General features: G+C 44.0%; 2 protein-coding genes across 11 annotated transcripts in view; one reads left to right on the top strand and one right to left on the bottom strand.

Annotated features, from left to right (window-relative positions):
* Positions 1–9,918, top strand: part of LOC110981193 (uncharacterized) — a 30,952-nt gene extending 21,034 nt beyond the window's left edge. Inside the window, 3 exon segments of the mRNA XM_022238549.2 lie at positions 72–280; positions 789–2,219; positions 2,221–9,918. Of these exon segments, the coding sequence (XP_022094241.2) occupies positions 72–280; positions 789–2,219; positions 2,221–5,661 (5,081 nt within the window). The 3' untranslated portion in view covers positions 5,662–9,918.
* Positions 9,919–10,701: 783 nt separating this feature from the next.
* Positions 10,702–21,201, bottom strand: part of vcl (vinculin) — a 28,851-nt gene continuing 18,351 nt past the window's right edge. For 3 of the 10 annotated variants that reach the window (XM_087131010.1, XM_087131012.1, XM_087131014.1), the window contains 10 exons: positions 20,890–20,985; positions 20,035–20,106; positions 19,818–19,868; positions 18,559–18,714; positions 16,602–16,683; positions 16,024–16,145; positions 15,486–15,601; positions 14,852–14,975; positions 13,933–14,023; positions 10,702–13,222 (listed from right to left, as the gene is read on the bottom strand). In XM_087131010.1, the coding sequence (XP_086987136.1) occupies positions 13,056–13,222; positions 13,933–14,023; positions 14,852–14,975; positions 15,486–15,601; positions 16,024–16,145; positions 16,602–16,683; positions 18,559–18,714; positions 19,818–19,868; positions 20,035–20,106; positions 20,890–20,985 (1,077 nt within the window). In that variant the 3' untranslated portion in view covers positions 10,702–13,055. The remainder of the gene's footprint in view (positions 13,223–13,932; positions 14,024–14,851; positions 14,976–15,485; positions 15,602–16,023; positions 16,146–16,601; positions 16,684–18,558; positions 18,715–19,817; positions 19,869–20,034; positions 20,107–20,889; positions 20,986–21,201) is intronic. The other 7 variants (XM_087131011.1, XM_087131013.1, XM_087131016.1 and 4 more) reach the window with 4 other exon arrangements.

Raw genomic sequence — 21,201 nt, 5'->3', positions numbered from 1 at the left:
TTCAATGGACTGTGTCAGGTGTTTAATGCCCGACTTGACACACCTGTGCATATTCCTGTGTTCGGTTACAGACGGTGTTGGACATACTGGGATGTCTGGCCCAATGATGCCCTTTCAGCAACCACCCAGCTACCCCATGACAGGCCCGAGGGAAGTATGTGTCTTCTCTACCCACCTCGCCAACCAAGCTGCCCAGGCTATCCGCACCGGCCAAGCCGATTCCATCCTGTCGTTTCATCGCTCACAGTTGGCAAACAGAGAGTTTCTTCATCCTGAGCAGGTCAGTTGCCCAGATTATTTCCACTCTTTCTACAGAACAGGAAACAGTACTCCCACTGATTTTAAAAATAATGCCAGTAATGTATCTTTATTGACTCATTGTGCAGCAACCTCTTCGCAAAATCAGTAAACTAACTTCAAGCAGAACAATTCTGGAAGTGGTTTTGATATCAAACATTAGAGACGGCGACTAAGCAAAAAAGAAACCAGTCCATCTTTAGCTGTAGTGTATTTTCATCTTGTCCAGCTGTTGGACAACATTGTTGCAGGTGAAACCATCGCAAGACCTTTCACAAGACCAAACACAAGACCAGTCACTAGCAACAGGGTGAGCAGCAATGAAGTCCTTTGGTTGCAGCTCGTTTGAATATCTTGTAATCTAAATTCAGACAGGAGGTCTTGTGATGGTCTTGTGGAGTCTGGTGATGATCTTTTGGGGTCTTGGGATGGTCTTAAGTGGTCTCAACTACAACACTGCTTAACAATTTATACCCTTTTTCTAATTGCAGGATACAGACCTCATGCGCATGCAAGACACCATGGCATTGCCCAGTCAACAACAGTCGTTGAACTTCAACCAGCCCAACATGGGTCACCCTCACCCTATGATGATGGACCAGAACCCCACCAACCAAATGCAGGGCATGTCCTTGAATCCACCTCATCCGTCTCATCAGTCTGGCCCATTACCTCCAACCCAGCCACAGCAGATGATGGATGCTGTGACCAATGAACAGACCAAGCCAGCTGGTGGCCGTAAGCGTCCCGACCGGCCGAGTTCAACGACAGCAGACAGCAACAATCCCACCAAGAACAGTACAGCTTCCAACAAGAGTGCGTCTGGTGAGGGGAACACCGGGAAACACAGCGACCTAGGCAGTGGCACCACCACCACTAGCTCCACCAAATCCACTAAATCGAAATCCTCCAAGAGGAAGAGGCCTCCATCTTCATCTCAGCCGCTGCAGCCCAACATTTCACAAGGACCCACATTACCCGGAATGCCGCCTGGCCCTAACTTTGGACCCTTTGGACCCCAACAGCCCTTTGGACCGGGCCAGTTTCCACCACAGATGCCTGGAATGCCAAACATGGGAATGCGTCCCCCGTTGCAGAGTGGCCCACCGCAGTCGGGACCACCATTCCAAGTCGAGGCCACAGAGACCGAGAATCTCGACCCAAGTGCTCTGTGGGAAAACCCGCCCAGCAACAAAAAGATGCCGAAGAATGCAAACTTAGCGTGGCAGCAGGAACAGCAGATGCGTATGATGCAGCAGCAGGTCCCAGGACCTCACTTACCCATGATGCAACACCAGCAGTCTCCGATGATGTCACCGTGCCATGAGCCAATGATGCCAAATCGTTCTTTCCCAGAAGGTGGACAGTCACATGACCCGTCCGATATGGGACCCTTTTCGCCCTCGTCGGGTGTGGGACCACAGTTTGAGCCTTCAAATTACAAACCGCCTCAACAAATAGACAATCCCACTCCAGAACAGTTGCGGCACAGGGAAGAGAGATTAAGGACCTTAAAAGAAATGCAGCGCCTGTTATTTCCGGAGGAGCATCAGAACAGATCACCCACTCCGGGGAGGTTGATCTCTCCAAGTGGGGGCATGGGATCACCCCAAGGGGCCATGATGGCTCCCCAGCAAGGTATGATGAGGCCACCTGGGCCTGGAATGATGGGTCCGCAGCCAAGACCCATGATGCACGTGCCTAACATGGGTCCTCATCCCAATATGGACAACCCGGACCCCACTGTAGGACCTGAGCAGCGGATGACGCAGGACCCAATGATCATGCCACCACCGCCCGACTGGGAGAACATGAACGCACCCCAGAAAGAGTGGTACAAACTTCAACAGGAGTTCTACGCGCACAAGAGACGCAAGATGCTGATGGAGCAGATGAAGATGGGGCACGGTCCCCAGCCCCGGTCCCATGCCAGAGCTCCACGGGCCAGGATTCAGGGACCCCATGGACGTGGGATCTTTCCACCCCGGAATGCCGGGTGGACCGGGAATGGGCCCGGGACCCGGCATGGGACCAGGAATGCCCCATGGAATGCCCGGAGACCCCGGAATGCCTCCATCTTCTTCTATGGGCAGGTGTGTGCCAGGACCGGACATGGACATGACGAATCAGGGGATATCCGGTCCTGGAATGACGGGTTCCGGAATGCCGGGGATGCCCGGCCAGGCAATGCCCATGCCGGATATGCCGGCACAAACAGGACAAGGCATGCCCCCACCGCCTCCTTATCATGGAACCCACAATGCAACGCAGCCATCCATGCCAAGAAGGTCCAGCCTGTCCGGTTCCGTCGGGCAGTCATTAAATCAACCAGCACCTCCCTTACCGATGTCTCCCCATCAAATCCAGTCTGGACAGCCATCACCAAGGGCCAGTCGAGCCAACTCCCTACCTGCTTCTGTCTCCTGTTCAACCACAGTGAGCAATCCCACTGAACCGGTATCATCGGGAAGTGACATTAAATCCACCAATATTTCGTGTAATAATGTGCAAGCGGGTCAGGTCACCTCAGGTAGTATTCCAAGTGGAGCCATATCATCAGCAACTGGTCCTTTAGGAACCACCACAGCAGCCCCTGTCTCTACTGCACCCGTTACTGCAGGATCGCAGTTGCCGAGCACGCAAGCAAGACCGGCATCTCGCCCACCCACGTCACCTCAGCAGGATAGTCCCTTCCGAACAGGCCATCAACCACCAACACCAACGAATGTTTCCAATCCAAATACCCCAGGGGAATCCAGTAAAGGAGGGAAATCACGTGCTACAGGTGGCAGCAGCGTGGAGCAGTCGCCGAGACCACCTCCAGCGGGAACTCCTGGGGGTGACGCAAATGCTACGACGGTAAGGATGAATCCAAGCGGAGGCTCACAATCCCAGCCCGGAACCCCTAATTCGACTACGGTCAACGGAAGCAGGCAAGGGGTGGCCACTCCAAGCAGTATGACGCCACCGGCAGTTAAACCGGGATCCGAGCCAGCCGCCACGAAATCCAGTGAGGGACAACTTACTCAGAGTTTGTCGAGCCAGAAGCCCTCAGAGAATGTCGCAGGTGCTTCGACTACCTCTGCCCCTCAGCAGAGGTTGGTCAACTTTCCTCCTAGCCAGCTGAACAGAGACAAGGCGCCGAATTTCCCACCTCGTGGTGAAGACCCTCAGCAGTACGCGTCAACGTTTTACCAGAAGGCCTCAAAAGAATCCAGCAAACCTAGTGCAAGGTTACAGCATTATGGGCCGGGCAGTCCCATGGGACCAGAAGTAATGGGACCAAGTGGGGAGAATTTGACACCACAGACTGGATTGATGAGGTCACAACCGGATATGATCCCACCACAGCCTGGAATGATGGGACCACAGCAAAGAATGATGGTCCCGCAGGCTACCATGAATTCACAGCCTGAGTTGGGGACTTCTCAAACGGGGGTGATGCCGTCACCGCAAAGAATGTTGACGTCACAGTCGGGAATGATGACCTCACAGGCTGGGTTGATGGCATCACAACAGGGAATGATGACATCACAGGCTGGAATGATGTCTTCACAGCAGGGGATGATGGCATCACAATCCAGGATGACCAATCCACAGGAAGTGATGGCATCACAACCCAGGATGACAAATCCACAAGAAATGATGACATCACAACCCAGGATGACAAATCCACAAGAAATGATGACATCACAACCCAGGATGACAAATCCACAAGAAATGATGACATCACAACCCAGGATGACAAATCCACAAGAAATGATGACATCACAAGCCCGGATGCCCAGTCCACAAGACATGATGACATCTAAACAAAGGATGACAACACCACTGGATACAATGACATCACAACCGAGAATGACGGCACCATCAGATATGATGGCATCACAGCCAAGGATGACAACACCTCAAGAAATGACATCACAAAGGATGATAGCATCACAGTCGGGATCAAATGTGCCCGATAAAGGCATGCCACACCCAGGAATGATGCCAGAATCGGGAATGGTGAGAACACCTTCAGACATGATACCTCATCCAGGAAACATGACCCCACAGCAAGACATGATGGCCTCTCAGCACGCACCTCATGGAGGAATGATGTCACCTCAGACTGATATAATGGCACCTCATGATTCTTTGCCGCATCAGCCTGGCATGATGCCAACGAGGATGCCCACCTCGCAGCAAATGATGCCACAGTCGAATACCATGACATCACGGCCGGGGATGATGTCACAGGCACGGATGGGACATCCTGGTGGCTTAATTGGATCGCATGGGAATGCGGGAATGCCGCCGGATGACATGATGTTGTCGCACAGCAACATGACGTCGCAGGCAGGGATGATGAGGCCTCATGGTGGCATGGCAACATCCCAGACTGGAATGATGACACAGCAGAGGATGATGTCGCCGCAGGCAGCCATGATGCAGCAGCACGGTATGCCGGTCCAGACAAGGATGTCTTCGCACAGTCCCGTCATGGAACCCCACTCCATGGGAATGGAGCCTCACCCTATGGACGGACCCATGGGGTTCCACCCGATGCACGGCAGCATGCCCAACAATGCAGCGATGCAAGAGATGCACGGAATGCATAACATGCCCAGCAGGTACCCAGGACCAAAGCAAATGCACCGGAACTTACCGGCATCTTCAACCATGGGACCCAACGCAGGACCCATGGTTAGGACTAGCATGGCAGCAGGTGGGTCACCTATGATGCACATGGACGGGAATCTGCGTGAGCCAGGCATGATGCCAATGGAAAGCAAGTCCATCAGTCAATCGCAGGCCGGCCGGACAGTCCACACCTCATCCCCGAGCCCACTCTCCTTACTGCAGAGCCGATTCTCCCCGCCATTGCTTCCGGACGGGAAGGGACCCAAGCAGACACTGCAATACTTTCCCCAGGGGAATCCCACCCCTGCCCCTCAGGCCCAGTCTGGCAACCCCCACCTGAACCCTTCGAACACTTCAGGGGCGCAAGGGCCCGGGCCGACACCCAAGCAAATCCAAATGCCATTTCCTTTAGAAATGGTCACAGGAAACCCACCTTCCATGACACCGTCCTTTGGACCGTCGCAACGCATGCCTGGCCCATCCTCTAGAATGTGTGGCCCAGATACCATGTACCCTCAGGGCTATCCCGTGTCCAACAGACCGAGACACCAAATGACTGGTTACATGGGAGGTCCAAGACCACCAATGCAATATGGAAGCCCACCCATGGGAATGCCCAACACCATGGGCCAACAGATGCCCGGAAACTATGGTCCCGGCTATGGCCCGCCGCAAATGCCGGGCAGCAATATGGGAATGGGTGACTCCATGATGCAGGGTTATAACATGCCAAAGTGAGATTTACAAGGAGAAGATGGTCGGATGTCACTGTAGTGGATGACTGAATGGAACCGTTGCTGCCTGAAGCTGCTAAAAGTGGATGGATATGGCCACAGGTCGTTACTGATGCAGTGCGTGTAACGTTCTGCAGGATAGTTGACAGCCACCGAGTTTACAATGACAAGCCAAGAATTCTGTGCATGTGTTGGACAAAAGTTATTTATTTTTTGCCCAGAAAACGATCACAAGAGTGAAGTGTATTCGTTGATAGGTTTTATGTGGTTTAATTGTGGCTATTGCATATGATGGATTTAGACACACTTGACTTGTACATGAACAGCGTGGGGCATTACATCTAATGTGTTTTGTAAACTATTAAGCTTTCCAAACATTGGCTTTCACCTCCGAATTAAGGAAGGGGAGCTCACGCATTGATAATTGTTCGTCCTTTTCTTCTTTTTCATTAAAACTCTGTCAAAGTTGCAACCGCGCACTTGCACCGGAGGCATCAACTGTCATGTCCAATTCTAGATTTTGCTGTCGGAATTATCCAATGCAGTATGAGATTGGATATGATGTCACTTTTAATCCCGTGTGACTGGTGAAGATGCATCGTGATGAAAGTCTTTGTCAGACCCTTCAAATCTCTTAAAACCTGGACCAGGAACTCATAATATCCTTTGTATATGTGCACAGGCTTGCAGACTCTCAGTAGATCTGCTGATTAGTTCGTTTGTTTTTAAATCTCCATTACGTGCCGTCGCAAATAGAATAATGCTGCACAGGGCCGACAGCAAAGTATTTTTCCCCGTGTCGTTCCAACTTTCCCGCCTGTGTACACCCACATACACGACAAAATATTCCCATAGAGGAAACCTCCACTCAAGTGTTGGTCAGTTAGTTAGTCTCTTGAGAGGTATTGGCTGTACGTCTGTTAGCAGAAGTTTGGTCACTCGTCAGAAACCTTTAATGTGTAACCAAGGAAATGGGGCTAGGATCAATGTAGTGTACAGTCTCACCAGCCTGCCAAACAAAGAAGGTATATGCAATCGTAAAGTCTAGTTTAATGTACAATGTACCTGCAAGAATATGTGCCAAGTTTTCATCACGTACACAAACTACAGATACCATTTTTTTTCTTGGTTGTGAAATTCTTCCTAGATTGTGCTGTCTTTCCCAAAATAGTCCAAATAATGCAACCAAGGAATCAAGCCAGCTGATCCAAGAATATCGGGAATGTCAAACATTGTACTTACAGAATTCTGCCATTATAATTCACAACAAAAGAGCCACATGCAGTCCAAAATTCCTTCCACTTGATTTGCCACCATAGACAGACACATGAGGGTCATTTGACCACTTGTAACTGACAGGACAACTCTGTCAAGAATGCATCTTTGCTTAGGAGGGTTACTGAGCAACTGGTCAAGGTAACCTGTAACCTGTTAGTCTGTAACCTGTTTAACTTGTTAACCACAATAACAAGCAACGTGCATGCACAACATGTGCATGATGTTTTACCCTTAAAACTGACAGGATCATCTACTGCATGTAGTAGCTTCACTAATACATGCAGTTTCCATGGCTACATGAATATGTAACAGGCATATGAAGTGACCTTACCGATTACATTCTATTTTTATTGTTTGGAATGAAAAAATGCCCCCCCTTCCAAAAAAAGGCAGAAATATTACATGTAGTGGTGTATGATGAAAACTACCCTGTTATGTAAGAAGAGAAATCAGTTTCTGACAAAAAATCTACAAATTGATAACTATTGGTTACAATTTTTTTTAAGTTTTCAATTTGTGGGATGCACAGGTCATCCTTTTCCCTAGGTAACTTCAAGTTATGAATCAACATTTTCTGAAATCCATGTATTGTATTTTTTGCAACCGTTTGAAAAAAATCTTTTTCCTTTAATTTCTTAAAACATTCTGGTATCTTATAATTCTGCCAGTAACGTAAGGCCAAGCAGAGTGTTCAAAAACTGTACGCTGCCTTTGCTACCTTAACCAATCATGTCTTTCTCGGCCCAGTGGCCTTAATCACTTCGGCATATCATGTCCAATACAGTCAATGCCAAACATACGCATCATCTGATGCAATGCTGGAAGTAGTGACTATCAGTTCTGTCTGACACAGCTGCAGAACGCTGAGGTAAAATGCAATCTTCGTGCATCATGGCCTTTTTTTTTCAAACATAGGGATCCCATTGCGATAACTTAATATCTTCTTGACACTGCCAAAAGAACCGACATTTAAATGACACAGACTGAGCCGATCAGGTGTAGCTGTAATGATAACGTCTTGTATCTACCTCATATGAATTTATTGTAAATATAGGTATATCTGAGAAAGGAAAATAATGCTAGAGATGGTCCTGGCCGTCTGTCTTTTCTTTGGGTAACGATATTGGACATTTAATAAGTAGCATTATATTGTTGATGTGTACAGAAAGGTGAAGAAATTTTGGCAGAGGTACCGGTGATCGGGTGCGGAAGAAATTTGTCGTAAGTTTTGGATAGGTTTGTACCACCTGATGGTTGAAATTTGGTCACTGTGACTAGTGTCGCCATGGATGAAATCTGATCATAAATTTAATCGAGGGGTTTGATTTACTAGTTGTTTCAGCATCGCAGGTTAACTTGAAAGTCCATCTTATTTTCTTTGATTAGCAGTTGATTAAGTCTGATCAGAATTGGTTGTGCAGTGGCTGTGCTGCAGAGCATTGACCGACCAAATAGTGAAAGTGTTATTTCTGCAACCTGTGTAGATTGGACTTTTAGTTTTGATAATGTAAGCAATCACCGTCTCTCCATTTGCAATACAATTTGAGCTGCAGTCTGGATGGATGAACAAAACCAGAGTGGATGTTAACATTTGCTTTAAAGTGGCTGCTTTTATGTTAAACATGTACACGTGGATGTACTGTACACACCTGACTAGTGTTGTATTTGGGTCCATCACAAGTCCCTGTAAGTCCCTTTAAGTCCATCACAAGTCCCTGTAAGTCCATCACAAGTCCATCACAAGTCATTCAGTCTTAAGCCAATTCACAAACTATTCAAATGAGCTGTCATTGTTCACCCACGACTGGCCTTGTGAAGGGACTTGTGCCAATGACCACATCTAATTGATATTCAGCAGGTGCAGAGGTAATTGTGCCAGTTGTTGGAAAATGAGACAACAGGTTTTATTTGTTTTCTGAACAGTTGTATTTCATAACAATATTTTGCTCCATTGCCTTAGGAAGAGACCGACGGCAACTTCAAAGTGACATAGTCATCCCTTTGCCTGTATTTTGGCAACGGTCATTCACAAGAGACAATATCTGTGAATCTTGTTGACGAACCCACGTCTCGACTTGCAAGTGTTTCTTTTTCACTGAAGTTCAGAGGATGATGCTGCATTAGAGGGTGTGAAAACAACATGTCACATCATTTAGAGATAAATGTTCAGGACTTGGAGAGTCATTGTTGAGGGCACCGGAGGACACAAGCACGTACATGTTTGCTGCAACTCACTGACTTGCATCTGTAGATAAAATATTGCAGAGTTGGCATACTGTGATAAAAGGCGGCCTCGGGACAGAGACGAATCCCTGACAAAAGGTGGTAATAACCTGTGCTGCCTAATGCCCATAATCCTTCAGTTAGTATTTATTCCGTATTTTAAATCACAAATGTCACCTAGCAGAGGCGACATGGGCGTGTTTGTAAGAGATGCTGAGGTCGTTTACCTCATGCGTGGCACGCTGACCGAAGATTTGTACAAGCCTCAGCGAGAATCCCAACTGTTACACCGACGGCCAGTTTTGCCATATATACATGTATGATAATTGTTTAAAACCACCTGTTGTTTCAAGCTGGATGTGTTGTGTATATTGGGACACCATTTATCAGCTGATTGACTTGTACATAGACTAACCTGTAAATAGCAAGACGGAAGCATGATCATTGCCGCATTGTGGCTGCAAGTCATGCGCCGATGTTGTATATTGGATGTATACATGGTTGCACATAATACAGCATTGATGCATTTACTTAACCTATTACATGACAAATTTGTACTTTTTTAAAACTTATTAGTGTCCATGATTATCTGCGATATGTCTGTAGAGATCTGGTAGGTTTATCCTATTGTGTTTAGCTAGCGACATTTCTTGACCATCAACACAAGAGGAGATAAAAATCTTTGGTGGGTCTTCAAAAGTTTTTTGTATTTCCATTGGAAAGTATTTTGTAAATAAGATTATTTTGAATATCCTTGAAAGATTGTATGAAGCAATCTGTTTTATTTTTTTCTGGTTTGACTCAGTCTATTTTGCAGGCCCTGTAGTCTTGGTTCAAGATATTTGTGCCTCACAGCAGCATCCATCCACACCCAGATACTTGACTTTTAAAAATCAACTAACCTCACACCTGTTACCAATCACGCCATGGATGGCTATGTTGGTAATTGGCCCCGAGCAGAAGCACCCTCTCATTGGTTGAAAAGACCTGGGTTAGTCAAGAGTGTTTGTTCTGTTGGTAGCGATGCGACTGCAATGATTGCATTTCTTAGTCGTTCGGGATGCGCAGTTACTACCAAAGAAGCCTCTGTTGCTAAGGAAATAACCCCCCCCCTGATCCAACTCGAAGCCCATTGGTGACCAGATTGGTAATTTTCATGTATATTATTGCTGTACTTCTGATGATAAGGTCTCCATTTCACAGTGCTGCTTACCACTAAGCAGATTTTTCTGTTAACCGCTGCACAGAAATTTGCTAAGTGGTAAGCATATTTCATGGCAACATTCCAAGGTTGCTGTGCACTGGCATACATGGAGTTTTCCATCATTACATCTCAAACTGAAGCACATTTTTCCTCCAAGGTAAGCGTAATACTTCTTATGGTCCCCACAAAATACACGGAGCCTCTGTTTAAGATTAAAGTTGCTTGCTTAGCAGTACCCAAAAATTGAACCTTGTATGTGCTGGAAGGAAGTGAAACTTATGCATGATAATAATCTTGTCTAAAGCATTTCAGATGAAACAAAACGATTTCACACTGATATGGTTGTCTGCTGATTACATTACCTGACCAGGCATTTAATCAAAAGCTCTCTCCAAACAAATCTACAAAAGACACATCAACAAGATTTGATCAGACAGGGACGAGTCAATTTAGAAATACAAACTCTGAAAAATTCCAATGTGACATCTGTTGACATAATTTCACGCAGTGAACATCACAAGAAATTTGCTTCCAACAAGAAATTGGTAGAGCACCAGTACGGTATTCCGGAGGTTGCAGGTTCAAATCCCGCTCCAGTCAATTTCTTTGTTCATCTTTATACTTAATGAAAGCACCTAGTCAATTTCCAAACTCCTGTGATTTTGATAAGCTAAGTCAAAAGGATTAGAAAAAAGAAAGTAGGAAGACTATTGCCGCTCTTTGGGCATGTATTGGTGTATGAATACATCAAGCCAAGCTAGTGGCTTAACTAGGATTTAATTTTACCTGCCAGACCGTTGTTACATACACCACTAAGTCAAGCACAGGCACCAAGGTTGAAAGATTTCTAGAAAGTCAAGTTTTAGAAGGCAGCATGGACAAGTCATTTCACAGCTTTACAAGATGATGACAACTACTGCCATTCAAAGAGGCAGTGTAGTTGGAAACAGGAGCAAGATGTTATGCATGAATACTGCTTAACAAAGCGCTTCTTGACGTCAAGTATCAAACACTGTCCCATGCCCGTAACAGATAAAAATTACAGCAAAGGATCAATCTATGTAGAGCAGGGTGAATCCGACATTTTTTTGGATGACCCGAAAGCTCATCAAGGGGTTCAGTCTTCCTCAATCCTTTAAAATCTTTTGGGAGATTCTAAAGGATTTGAGGTTTTTCATGTGAGATTTCAGTAAGAAAACAATTGAGACATTTTCTTTTCAGATTCTTGATTTGTTTAACCTTTGACCTTCTGACACTGTATATTGCCTTGTTGGGTTAGCAAGGTGTAGAGACTGCCCCAATTATGACAAGCCTCAGTAAACACAACAAACAAAACCTACTATGGCCAACTACACAAGATCTGATGTATGCCCTGCCTGGCTTTGACATCTTCATCAGTCTTATCAAAATAAATCAGGAAAAGTTGACACTGTATTACGTGTTAAGGTAATGACATGATGCAATTCAGAGTCATCTAAAAATGCACCTACATGTAGTTTGCTCTTTTAAGTTGAATCGATCACTAAAACGATTCACTAGATTTTTAATAATCTTAACATATGTGAGACATGTCGATAAAAAAACTTGCTAAAAAATATAATATGCAACACACGACAGCAGTGCTTTCCAACAAACTTGCATCTACCCAATCAGACAAAATCAGCTCAACTCTAACAGAAGGCATCACTTGATGCAGTGTCACTAGGTTTTTAGTTTTCAAAAAGTCTCAAGTAAACCAAAGAGTTGACTTAAAGTTGCAATGTCCAGTAAATGACACACTCCTTATAAATTACATCACAAAGATATTGCTTCCTTTTTTAATTGTAAGTGTCAAACGTTTTCATGCCATATTAGTAATTTATTAAAATATTCAACTCTACTGCTGTAACCATCATGTCAGATACCTAAAATAAAAGATAATTTCATTAGTATACTTTGTCATTTCCAAACTTTCTACGCGCTGACTGAAAAAAAACGAAAATGGCAAATCTAGGCTGCTATAAATAAATTATGTTATAAAAAATAACTGTTAATATTCATGAAGATAAATTTTAAGTAATCAATGTATTGACCAAGATTATTTGCGATTGGCTGTTAATTGACCAATCGTTTTGTGATACAAGATTCCTCGAAGCCCGGAACTTTACCTCTCGCACTAATCTGCAACCTATCTACAGACTGACCATAAAGTAGGACCTTTTAATTTAAACATTTCTACTTCTGGAACAAAGAACAAGATCCTACAAACCGTATATCACAGGGCATACTGGGTTCAGTGAAGGAATTATCGAACCACATACTGTAGTTGTAAAAGAAGTTTTCTGATTGATAAAATGACATTGAACCCCCCCCCCATTTTAACACAAGTCAATGAAAACTGTTCATTATAAACCCGGACAAAAATTAGTTTGAAATGTGTTTTATTGAACAAAGACAGTTTGTTAGAAGTACAGGAGGACAGACAGAAACAAATGCTTGACCATCCCATCAAAATTTGGCTTTGCCAAAATGTTCTGCAAAAGTACAGGTTCCGACTTCAGCTCGTTTTTATATTGACAGGTCGCATTGACATTTTTAAAATGGTACTTACTGCATAGAAATTGTTGAATATCAACTCGGCTCAAATCAGTGACTTAGAGAGAATGGTATAAAAGTAATCTTGTCCAAGAAGACTTAGGGTGAAGGAGAGGCAGTTAGTAGGCGTAAGGGTTGCGGCGAACCCAGCGCAGTTTGAGTCCGGCGTCCGTCCGGATCTTGATGGAGGCGGCCTCTGAAGCACGGACCGTTTCCTTGACGGCTTGCATCAAGTTCTGTGCATTGCCAATAAGCATCTCTGTAGCCTCCTCATCTTTCTCCGGATCTGGTTTCAATTGAATCAATCAATTAAGCCATAGGGTCAAGATTGAGAGAAATTCAAAGCCGTCATTTCCTCAGACAAATCCAAAGGCACACACACAAACAAGTTGTGGTATTTTGGCAGCTTCCATATGGCTAAACCTTGCCAGATTGGCCCAAAATGCTTGCTACATTATTTCACTTCATATTTCAAACTGGGCATTTTTCTTGCGACATGCTAGATTACTTCTCTTTTGCAGAACTGTGGTGCTGACCATTTTAGGTGGGTGAGTGCAACATATGGTGATAAACAATGGGTTGAGGTGGCCCGGCCAGACTGAGAGAGGTCATTGCACTTGAAAAAAAAATCCCAAAGGTCGAAAGCAACAGACAACCAAACGCACATTTCCTGCATTTCTTTCACTGAAGTCATTTGACCCCAGATGTTTACTACCGCGAGTATCAAATTAAGTATCAAATTAAACAGGGTGATGCTTACATGAGCAAGCTGGGGGAAGTAATGCTGTTGGCTAACCAAGGCTGACTGATCTTGATGCATTCCGACGGTTGACGCAATGTTAGTTTGGTGGCACCCACCTCCAAACGAAAATACTTGCTTAGCAAAAAATGGGTCACCAACGAAAAATCCATGCATAAATACATATTACTCCTCACTGGCTCCCAGCTGTTTTTGCTTAATGGAGCCAATCACAGCGTACTTGGTCTAAACCTCACCTTGTGCACCCAGCATGGTGGCTTTGACCGTGGTCAAGATCTTCAGCTGAGTGCTGAATGTTGGAATCCGCTCAATTACTTGCTTCATGTTCTGTTTAGTAGAAGACAAATCGAGTGACTGAACTTGGTGACAGAATTCAGAGACACGCTTCTAAAATGCACATGAAAGACTGCTCAAGGCAAAATGTTGCATTCTCGGTTTGAACGCAGCTTTCTTTGCGCGGACAATCTGTACTTGATGCATTAAAACAAGTGGGTACAACTTGCCAGTCACACAGCACATATGTGCCGAGAGCATAGCTAAGCACGAAGTCCGTCATTGTAGATGTCTTTCTAGACAGCATTCTCCCTTGAACGAGAATAATATACCAGCACCATTTGACTGACTGACTGACCAACCATAACCAACCAGAATGGATGACTGACCTGATTGACTGACCAACCTGATTGACTGACCGACCTGATTGACTGACCGACCTGATTGACTGACCGACCTGATTGACTGACCGACCTGATTGACTGACCGTCCTGACTGACAGATTAATATCCAGACATCTTTTTTAGATAACCAACAATTTTGAACACTACGTGTTTTTAAGACACACCATTTTGCAGTACAGATATGAATTTAAGGTAAGAGGAATCGGCTAACATATTGCGATTGTTTCGAAATGACAGTTTTACAGTCTTTTCCTAAAGTACTTGTTAAAATTCCAAATACACAAGATACAACATTTCTTGATGTCGCTGCACTGAATCTGGACACAGGAAGAAAGCTTTTCCCAAGGGGTCACTATTGAAAGCCTTAATGGAAATGAAGCAACCCACTGGGGATGAGGTTGAACGCTAGACAGCAAGTGTGTATTTTGGGCTGGTCATCTTGACTAGTCTCCTAATCAGACGTCAGTCATCTGCTCACCAATCGGATGCGTTTGTCGGTGCACTGATCGGCGATGATGTTGGCTAGCCTGGTGACTTCCCCTGACTGCTTGGCAATCATGCGAGCGCACATGATGAAATCCTTCTTGCTTCCACCCTCACCTCTGTAAACAAAGCAAAGCAATGCACAACCATATACCATGTTGCTACTCAATACTCAGGTGAACGACTGATGACTGCTAAGGTTAACCCCTTCGCTGCGGGAGACGTCGACAGCTGCGGCTTTGCGTGAGGATTAGTGCATAGCACACACACAGTCTATTTATCATGCACCTGCAGTTTCAATGAGGGCCTGCTGATGGACAAAGCTTTGCATACTGGGCATACCGCAGCCCAGCAGTCGTGGTCAAAAGAATACTGGCATAAAGGGGTTAAAGGGGCACTCAATGAAAAGTATCAATCACCAATTCAAACTATTTCAGTGGCTGTTCCACAATTATTGTCAAGTTGTAACGGGACACCCATCCACAACTGTATTCCTCAGAGTACTTTAGAAAATTTCAAGCATCGCTCAGTTTCCTAAGAAATTAGAACAAGAAATTGCACATTTAGAACATCTGTGGCGTGAAATGGGTTTCTGATTAGCTGGGTGGGTAGTTTTCTGTTCTTCTCACCTGACGTGTTTGCTCATTTCAGCCATGAGGATTGCCATCTTTTTGGCGGCTGCTACCAAGTCATTACCCTGACTTGACCATTTCTGGGTCTCCAAGTGCAAGTCATAGGCAGCTTTCTGAAAAGAAAGTGATCACAAAGCATTCTGATCATTAGTGTAAACACAAATTTACAAATCTCTGTTCATACTGTCCTTTTTTATAATAATGATTTTGATAGGTGATCTCCTTTGAAATCAAAATAAAGTATAAAGCAAGAGACGGATGGTTGTATGGGCTCGGAGCGCGTCCAAGAGAGGATGTCATTTTCCAAGCAACAGAGGCTCCTTTGGTCAGAACTGCACTTCATTGGTTCACGAACGACTATGAAATGCACAGGTTACGGTCTCATCACTACCAACAAAATGAACTCTCCGACCAACATGGCTCTTTTCAACCAATGAGGGGGTGCGTCAGTCCAAGGCAGATTGCCAAATGATGCTGTGCAAAGGTGAACCATCTGGAGACTGAGCTGCTATGATGTATGAGGATAGAGACATACCATGATAGGCTGGTTGCTAGGTGGAGCCTCAGGGAAATGTGCCTCTGTCTCCTCCTCGGGTGGGGGTGGGCGGGGTGGGGGCACCTCGCCCTGGGGGAGGGGTGGCCTGGGTGGTGCAGTGTCTGCAAAGACAGAGTGGTTCACTCAGCATTCTGATCATGAGTGCCATTTGGAGAGTTTTGTCAGTTAGTTTCTTGTGTTGTCTACTGCTTCTAGCGATATCGTAAAACTCGTCTTTCCTGTATCTGTGGACCACTGTAGGAAAATGAAGTGGTCCAAACGGTCTTTCTTATAAAGGAATTCATGATCCTCACATTCCAAGAAATGGAATGGCAAATAAACCTGCTTCTAGAGGAAAACCAATGATTCTACACATCATCAAACCCCTGCACAGATCAAACTTGTTCAGTTTTCCATTCTGCACTTTCTAACGTCTCTGATGGCAACTGTTTGGTCATTTTTTTTTACCTATTAAAGGTGACAGCATTGATTCCCTTTGTCTGATTCCCAATACTGAAGTGAGCAGCAGACGAACACCGAAATGAAAGATTTCACTGCTAATTTTAAGACAAACTCACCCAAGTTGAGAGTGCTCATGGCATCGGTGGGTGGCTGAGACGCGACAAACGCTTGGCGGACATCGCCAACACTGTCAAGCAACTAAGAACGTCAACAAAACCAGATGGAATATTATTAGTGATGTGGTCGTGCTGATCACATTACGCCAAAAGCCAGTCAACCTGCTTGGTGTTATTGTCTCGTGGCTAAATATAGGTTGTGTTTCCATTAACCCTAACCCTCCTCAATCCTTCAACTGTTGGAGGACTGAGGAGTATTAAGGTTAATGATTAGGACACTGTCTGATTTGATTTGGTAAAAATTTTTTTCAAAGATCAGACTTAGAACGAAAGAAACTTTCGCCAACTTTTGTCCTACTGGGATGTTTTTTATACTTTATAGTAGTTGCCAAAGCAGGATTACCTGTGTTTGACCTGACTTAAAGAAACTATGAAATCACCTTCAATTTACTGACTTCTATGAGAAATACTTGATATGGAAGGGAACAGTTATAAACGTAAACCATTTGAATAGAAACATTGACAACTTCAAAGATTCAAGCAAGGTAGGTTCAAGATGATGAATCATTCAAAGTTTTATGATAAGCATTGCCACTCATTCATTCATTCAGCTTGGAATCTTAACTAAAGTCATGTGACAGGTTACTGAGTTTCTTGGAAACATGCCGTGTTAGCGGGCAGCACTTTGGACATTTCCTGAACGAGCAGCAACTCCAGGACTTTCAGATGCAGGCAACGGATAAAAAGTGGTCTACCATTTTCAAAAAACAATTCTCTTTTTATTTATCTAATAAACTCATGTTTCCAAACAAGTGTTTATGCCAGTTAAAACTTCATGCATAATTAGATAAAAATTCGATGTGAAAATTATCTCACATCCACAAGAAGAAAGTTGTAAGAATCCACTTCAGTGTCAAACATGATTACAACAAAGGTACATGAAAATTTCACATTTTCAAAAGTCAAAACAAAGCGAAATCTCATTCCGGAGAGAATAAATAGAAATTTTGAAGAAAAAAAAAAGACTAGTGAAGTGCATCAGAAGATAAGAGTAGGGTCAGATCATGGATCATTTGCATCTTGCTACAATCGCAGAAAAATGGCTTAGATCCTGATATTACGTAATATCCTTCATGCTAAACACTCGTCGATGTGACAACGACGGAGGAAAACCTGCAAACAAACAAAGGGTACATGTATATTTCATGTTCCTCGTGGGGAATATCAAGCAAAGGGAGTGAAGTAGTTTGCCTCTTTATCACATGCAGGCTACATTCATGATTACAGGTTATGGCATATGATCTGTTTAACCCCTTCACGCCGGGATTCTATTGACCATGACTGCTGGGCTGTGGTATGCCCTGAATGGAGGGCTTTGTCCATCAGCAGGCCCCATTGAACCAGCAGCTGCATGGATCCTTACACAAAGCCGCGGCTCTTGCCGTCTCCCGTCGTGGAGGGGTTAATAACTACAAGCACGTTCTTGTAAACAAAGGAAGGTAAGTGTGACTAGGGATGCAATATGGGTACCATAACGGCACCATAGCACGGAGGGATCTTTTCTTGAAATCATTCACACCATGCGGGTGAAACACTCTCCGATCCAAGCTCAAATAACTTGATAAGGTCACTGTAAACGAAGCCACATTCATACATGTAATGTACATTAACGCAAAGAAATATCTGTGGACGGTTGAAATGATTATTACAATGACACTATCGAGAACAATGGAATGCATGCTCGTTAATTGGTGTTAGCATTGGATCAACTACTGGAGTCAATTACAAGTAATTGATAAATATGACTGATGTGAAATCAAACTCTTCAATGGAAGCATGAAGTACGTTTCCTGAAACACAATGCATACAGTTAGATAGAGTGACCAACCGTCAGGCAATGTGGGGCACGCGGGCAAACGGAAAAGGAAAACAAGTTTGAGAGAAAAGTTCAGAAAACCTCGGGCGATTGCCAGTCTTGGGGATGCGCGGCTGACGAGTGCGCCATTGCACCCTGACCCCTCGTGGGCGTGGCTTGGTAAGAGGTGGGCGGTCCATGGGTATCCAAGCCTGACACCTGAGACATGGAACCTGGACCTGTAGACACCTGACTGGCCTGAGCAAATACACAGGATAGCACTAGAAGAATAAGTTGCAAGGTGCAACATTCACATAACATTCTTTTCAATTTGAAACTTCATTATCAATAATTTAACTGGAGAACACTCCATCAATACCACGCAATATCTCTACTCAATAGTACAAGGGAGAAGTTCAATAATTTCTACAAACAGTCCCTAACCAATATGACTCCAATCACGTAAGACCAGGAGTATTTTGTGTTAAGTTTTGTAAAGCCATCCATGAGCTACAAGTGCCTAGTCCCATTATTCATGGCAGAATTATGAGTGTAAAAGGCATCGGCATGAGATCCAGCACATGAAACAACACATGCGTGTACTCCATTCGTTTGACCCACACTTCCTGGATCAAATGATCATGATGCCACGCTTTGGTACTCGATATGAGTCATGCTGCCAAGCATAACACATCAGTCTATCTTGATCATTGATGAATGATAACATTTACCATGTGAGTGATCAAACTGGGACTGAGCTGATTCTTGGCATGGTCTGTTATGTCAAGTATCAAGTATAAACAAATGTGACCAGCTCTAGAAAAATGGGTACTAAGTCGCCAGATTCAGTACATCAAAATCTACAATTTGATACATGAATGACCCCTGTAGTGCACTGCGTTCCGGAGATATATGGACATTTGTACATTATATTCACATTTTCATTCAATTTCATTTTCATTCAATTTCATTTTCATTCAATTTCATTTTCATTCAATAAAAGCATTTTTGAGAAAAGGCTCGTAGAGTGTAGCACTTGGAAGCCCAATGCTACATAAGATTTTTTACTGAATGATCAATTTTTCATCTTTATTCATCAGTATCCATGTTTGTAGTCACAAATTCTGAAAACAAATTTTATAGAAGCTATTAAAGGAAAAAACATAAAATTACATTTTGGAAGAAATTTTTCCCTCTCCAAATAGAATAGGCCATTACATGTTTTGGCACTGCGCGACTTAATACACTTTTTTTGCAGAGCGGGTCACAAATGACACTAAAGCAATGGAAGAAGTTAACCGATGGAGAGTAAGGAACTTTGTTATAAGCCGGGTAAGTGGTTTATGAGAGGTAATTTGGACCTTCTTAGGTTGATAGCTGGGTGGAGGCGGTGGTCGAGGCGGTTCCTGACTCTGTGTATAGATAGAAATAGAAAGATACATGAAATGCCAAAGAAGGCGATGTGGATAGCAAAGGACAGCCAGCATGAGATTGAGTCCTCTTAGAAGACACAGCAAGTATAGTCTTGATAGGTCAGTAAAGATGGAAGCAAGCGTGTGTTAGTCACACCGAGTTTACCTGGTAAGAATGAGGGGTGCGTCTTGATGTGTGTGATGAGGAAGGAGGTGGAGGTGGAGGAACGTATGATCGCTATGGTAACGGAATATATGAAATGGTGAGAACATTCATGAAGCTAAAAACTCGATCCCTAACCACAGCAGTCCACCAACTAAACTCTGTAATACATCATTGGAACTGTAAATGAAACGCTTTAATTAAGTCAGTCCCAATCGTTTCAACCATTAAATAAATGTTCTTGTTTTTTTTCCAAATTAACCATTGTTCTTCATTTATTGGTACCTGCATGTAAATGTACAAACAGTAACATCATGCCAATGTATTTGCCTCAAATGAATGACAGGGATGACATGCAACATTTTCCAGTGCACCACAAAAAAACTGGTACATGAACAATTTCAGAAGTTATACTTTACTGGATAAATTAACTGGAGGTTAAAATGCCCAGACAAACCTTTAATGTAAATGCATCGACTGAAACAAAACAGAACTCAGAGCACAAAGGAAAACAGACAAGCATGACAGAGCTTGTGAAAGAACAGAAATTTCATGGAAGAGTTTTAAGCCAGGAGTGATCAAAACAAAACAGCCACCATCCGAGTAACCATAAAAACCATAAAAACCGCAAAATGGTATTTAACCAAATCTGGCACTGGGTTTAGAAATTCTGCTCAATGATTCGTCATTTGAAACTTGGCAACAACGAAAAGAACACAAGAGCTAAAACGTAAAGACAAATGGTAGAAACACAAACTCAACAGTGACTCCCTCGTGACGATGTCTGGAACAAATTAAGTTCAAAGTTAGATTGTAAAGTCACATGTAGCATGTCAGAGACAGAAGGAGAAAAAGAACCTGAAAAGCTTGAGGAGCAGGTGGCGGGGGCACCGGAGGAGCAGAGTGAACCTCGGCAGCAACACTGTGAGGCTTGATAGCCTCATAACCAGAAGGCTACGGAAGAAGAAGGGAAACAAAAGACATACTATCTCGACCACCAATAAATCCACGTCATAAACTTGTATGCGCATCACGGCAAGCTACGTTCATGCACGGTACTCTGGGATATAAGGTATCTTTGAACTCAGCCTCGACCTTAGTTCGCTGCTGCCAATTGTCCTCTCAGATTCTTCAAAATCCATCGCGAGATTTTTCGGAGGAGTTGCGAGG

The sequence above is a fragment of the Acanthaster planci genome, linkage group LG21 (genome assembly GCF_054643075.1).
Source record: "Acanthaster planci isolate LZ-2023a linkage group LG21, COTS_SCS, whole genome shotgun sequence".
NCBI classification, from domain to species: domain Eukaryota; kingdom Metazoa; phylum Echinodermata; class Asteroidea; order Valvatida; family Acanthasteridae; genus Acanthaster; species Acanthaster planci.
Note: the sequence above shows the minus strand (reverse complement) of the source record. Positions and strands in the feature narration are given on the sequence as shown.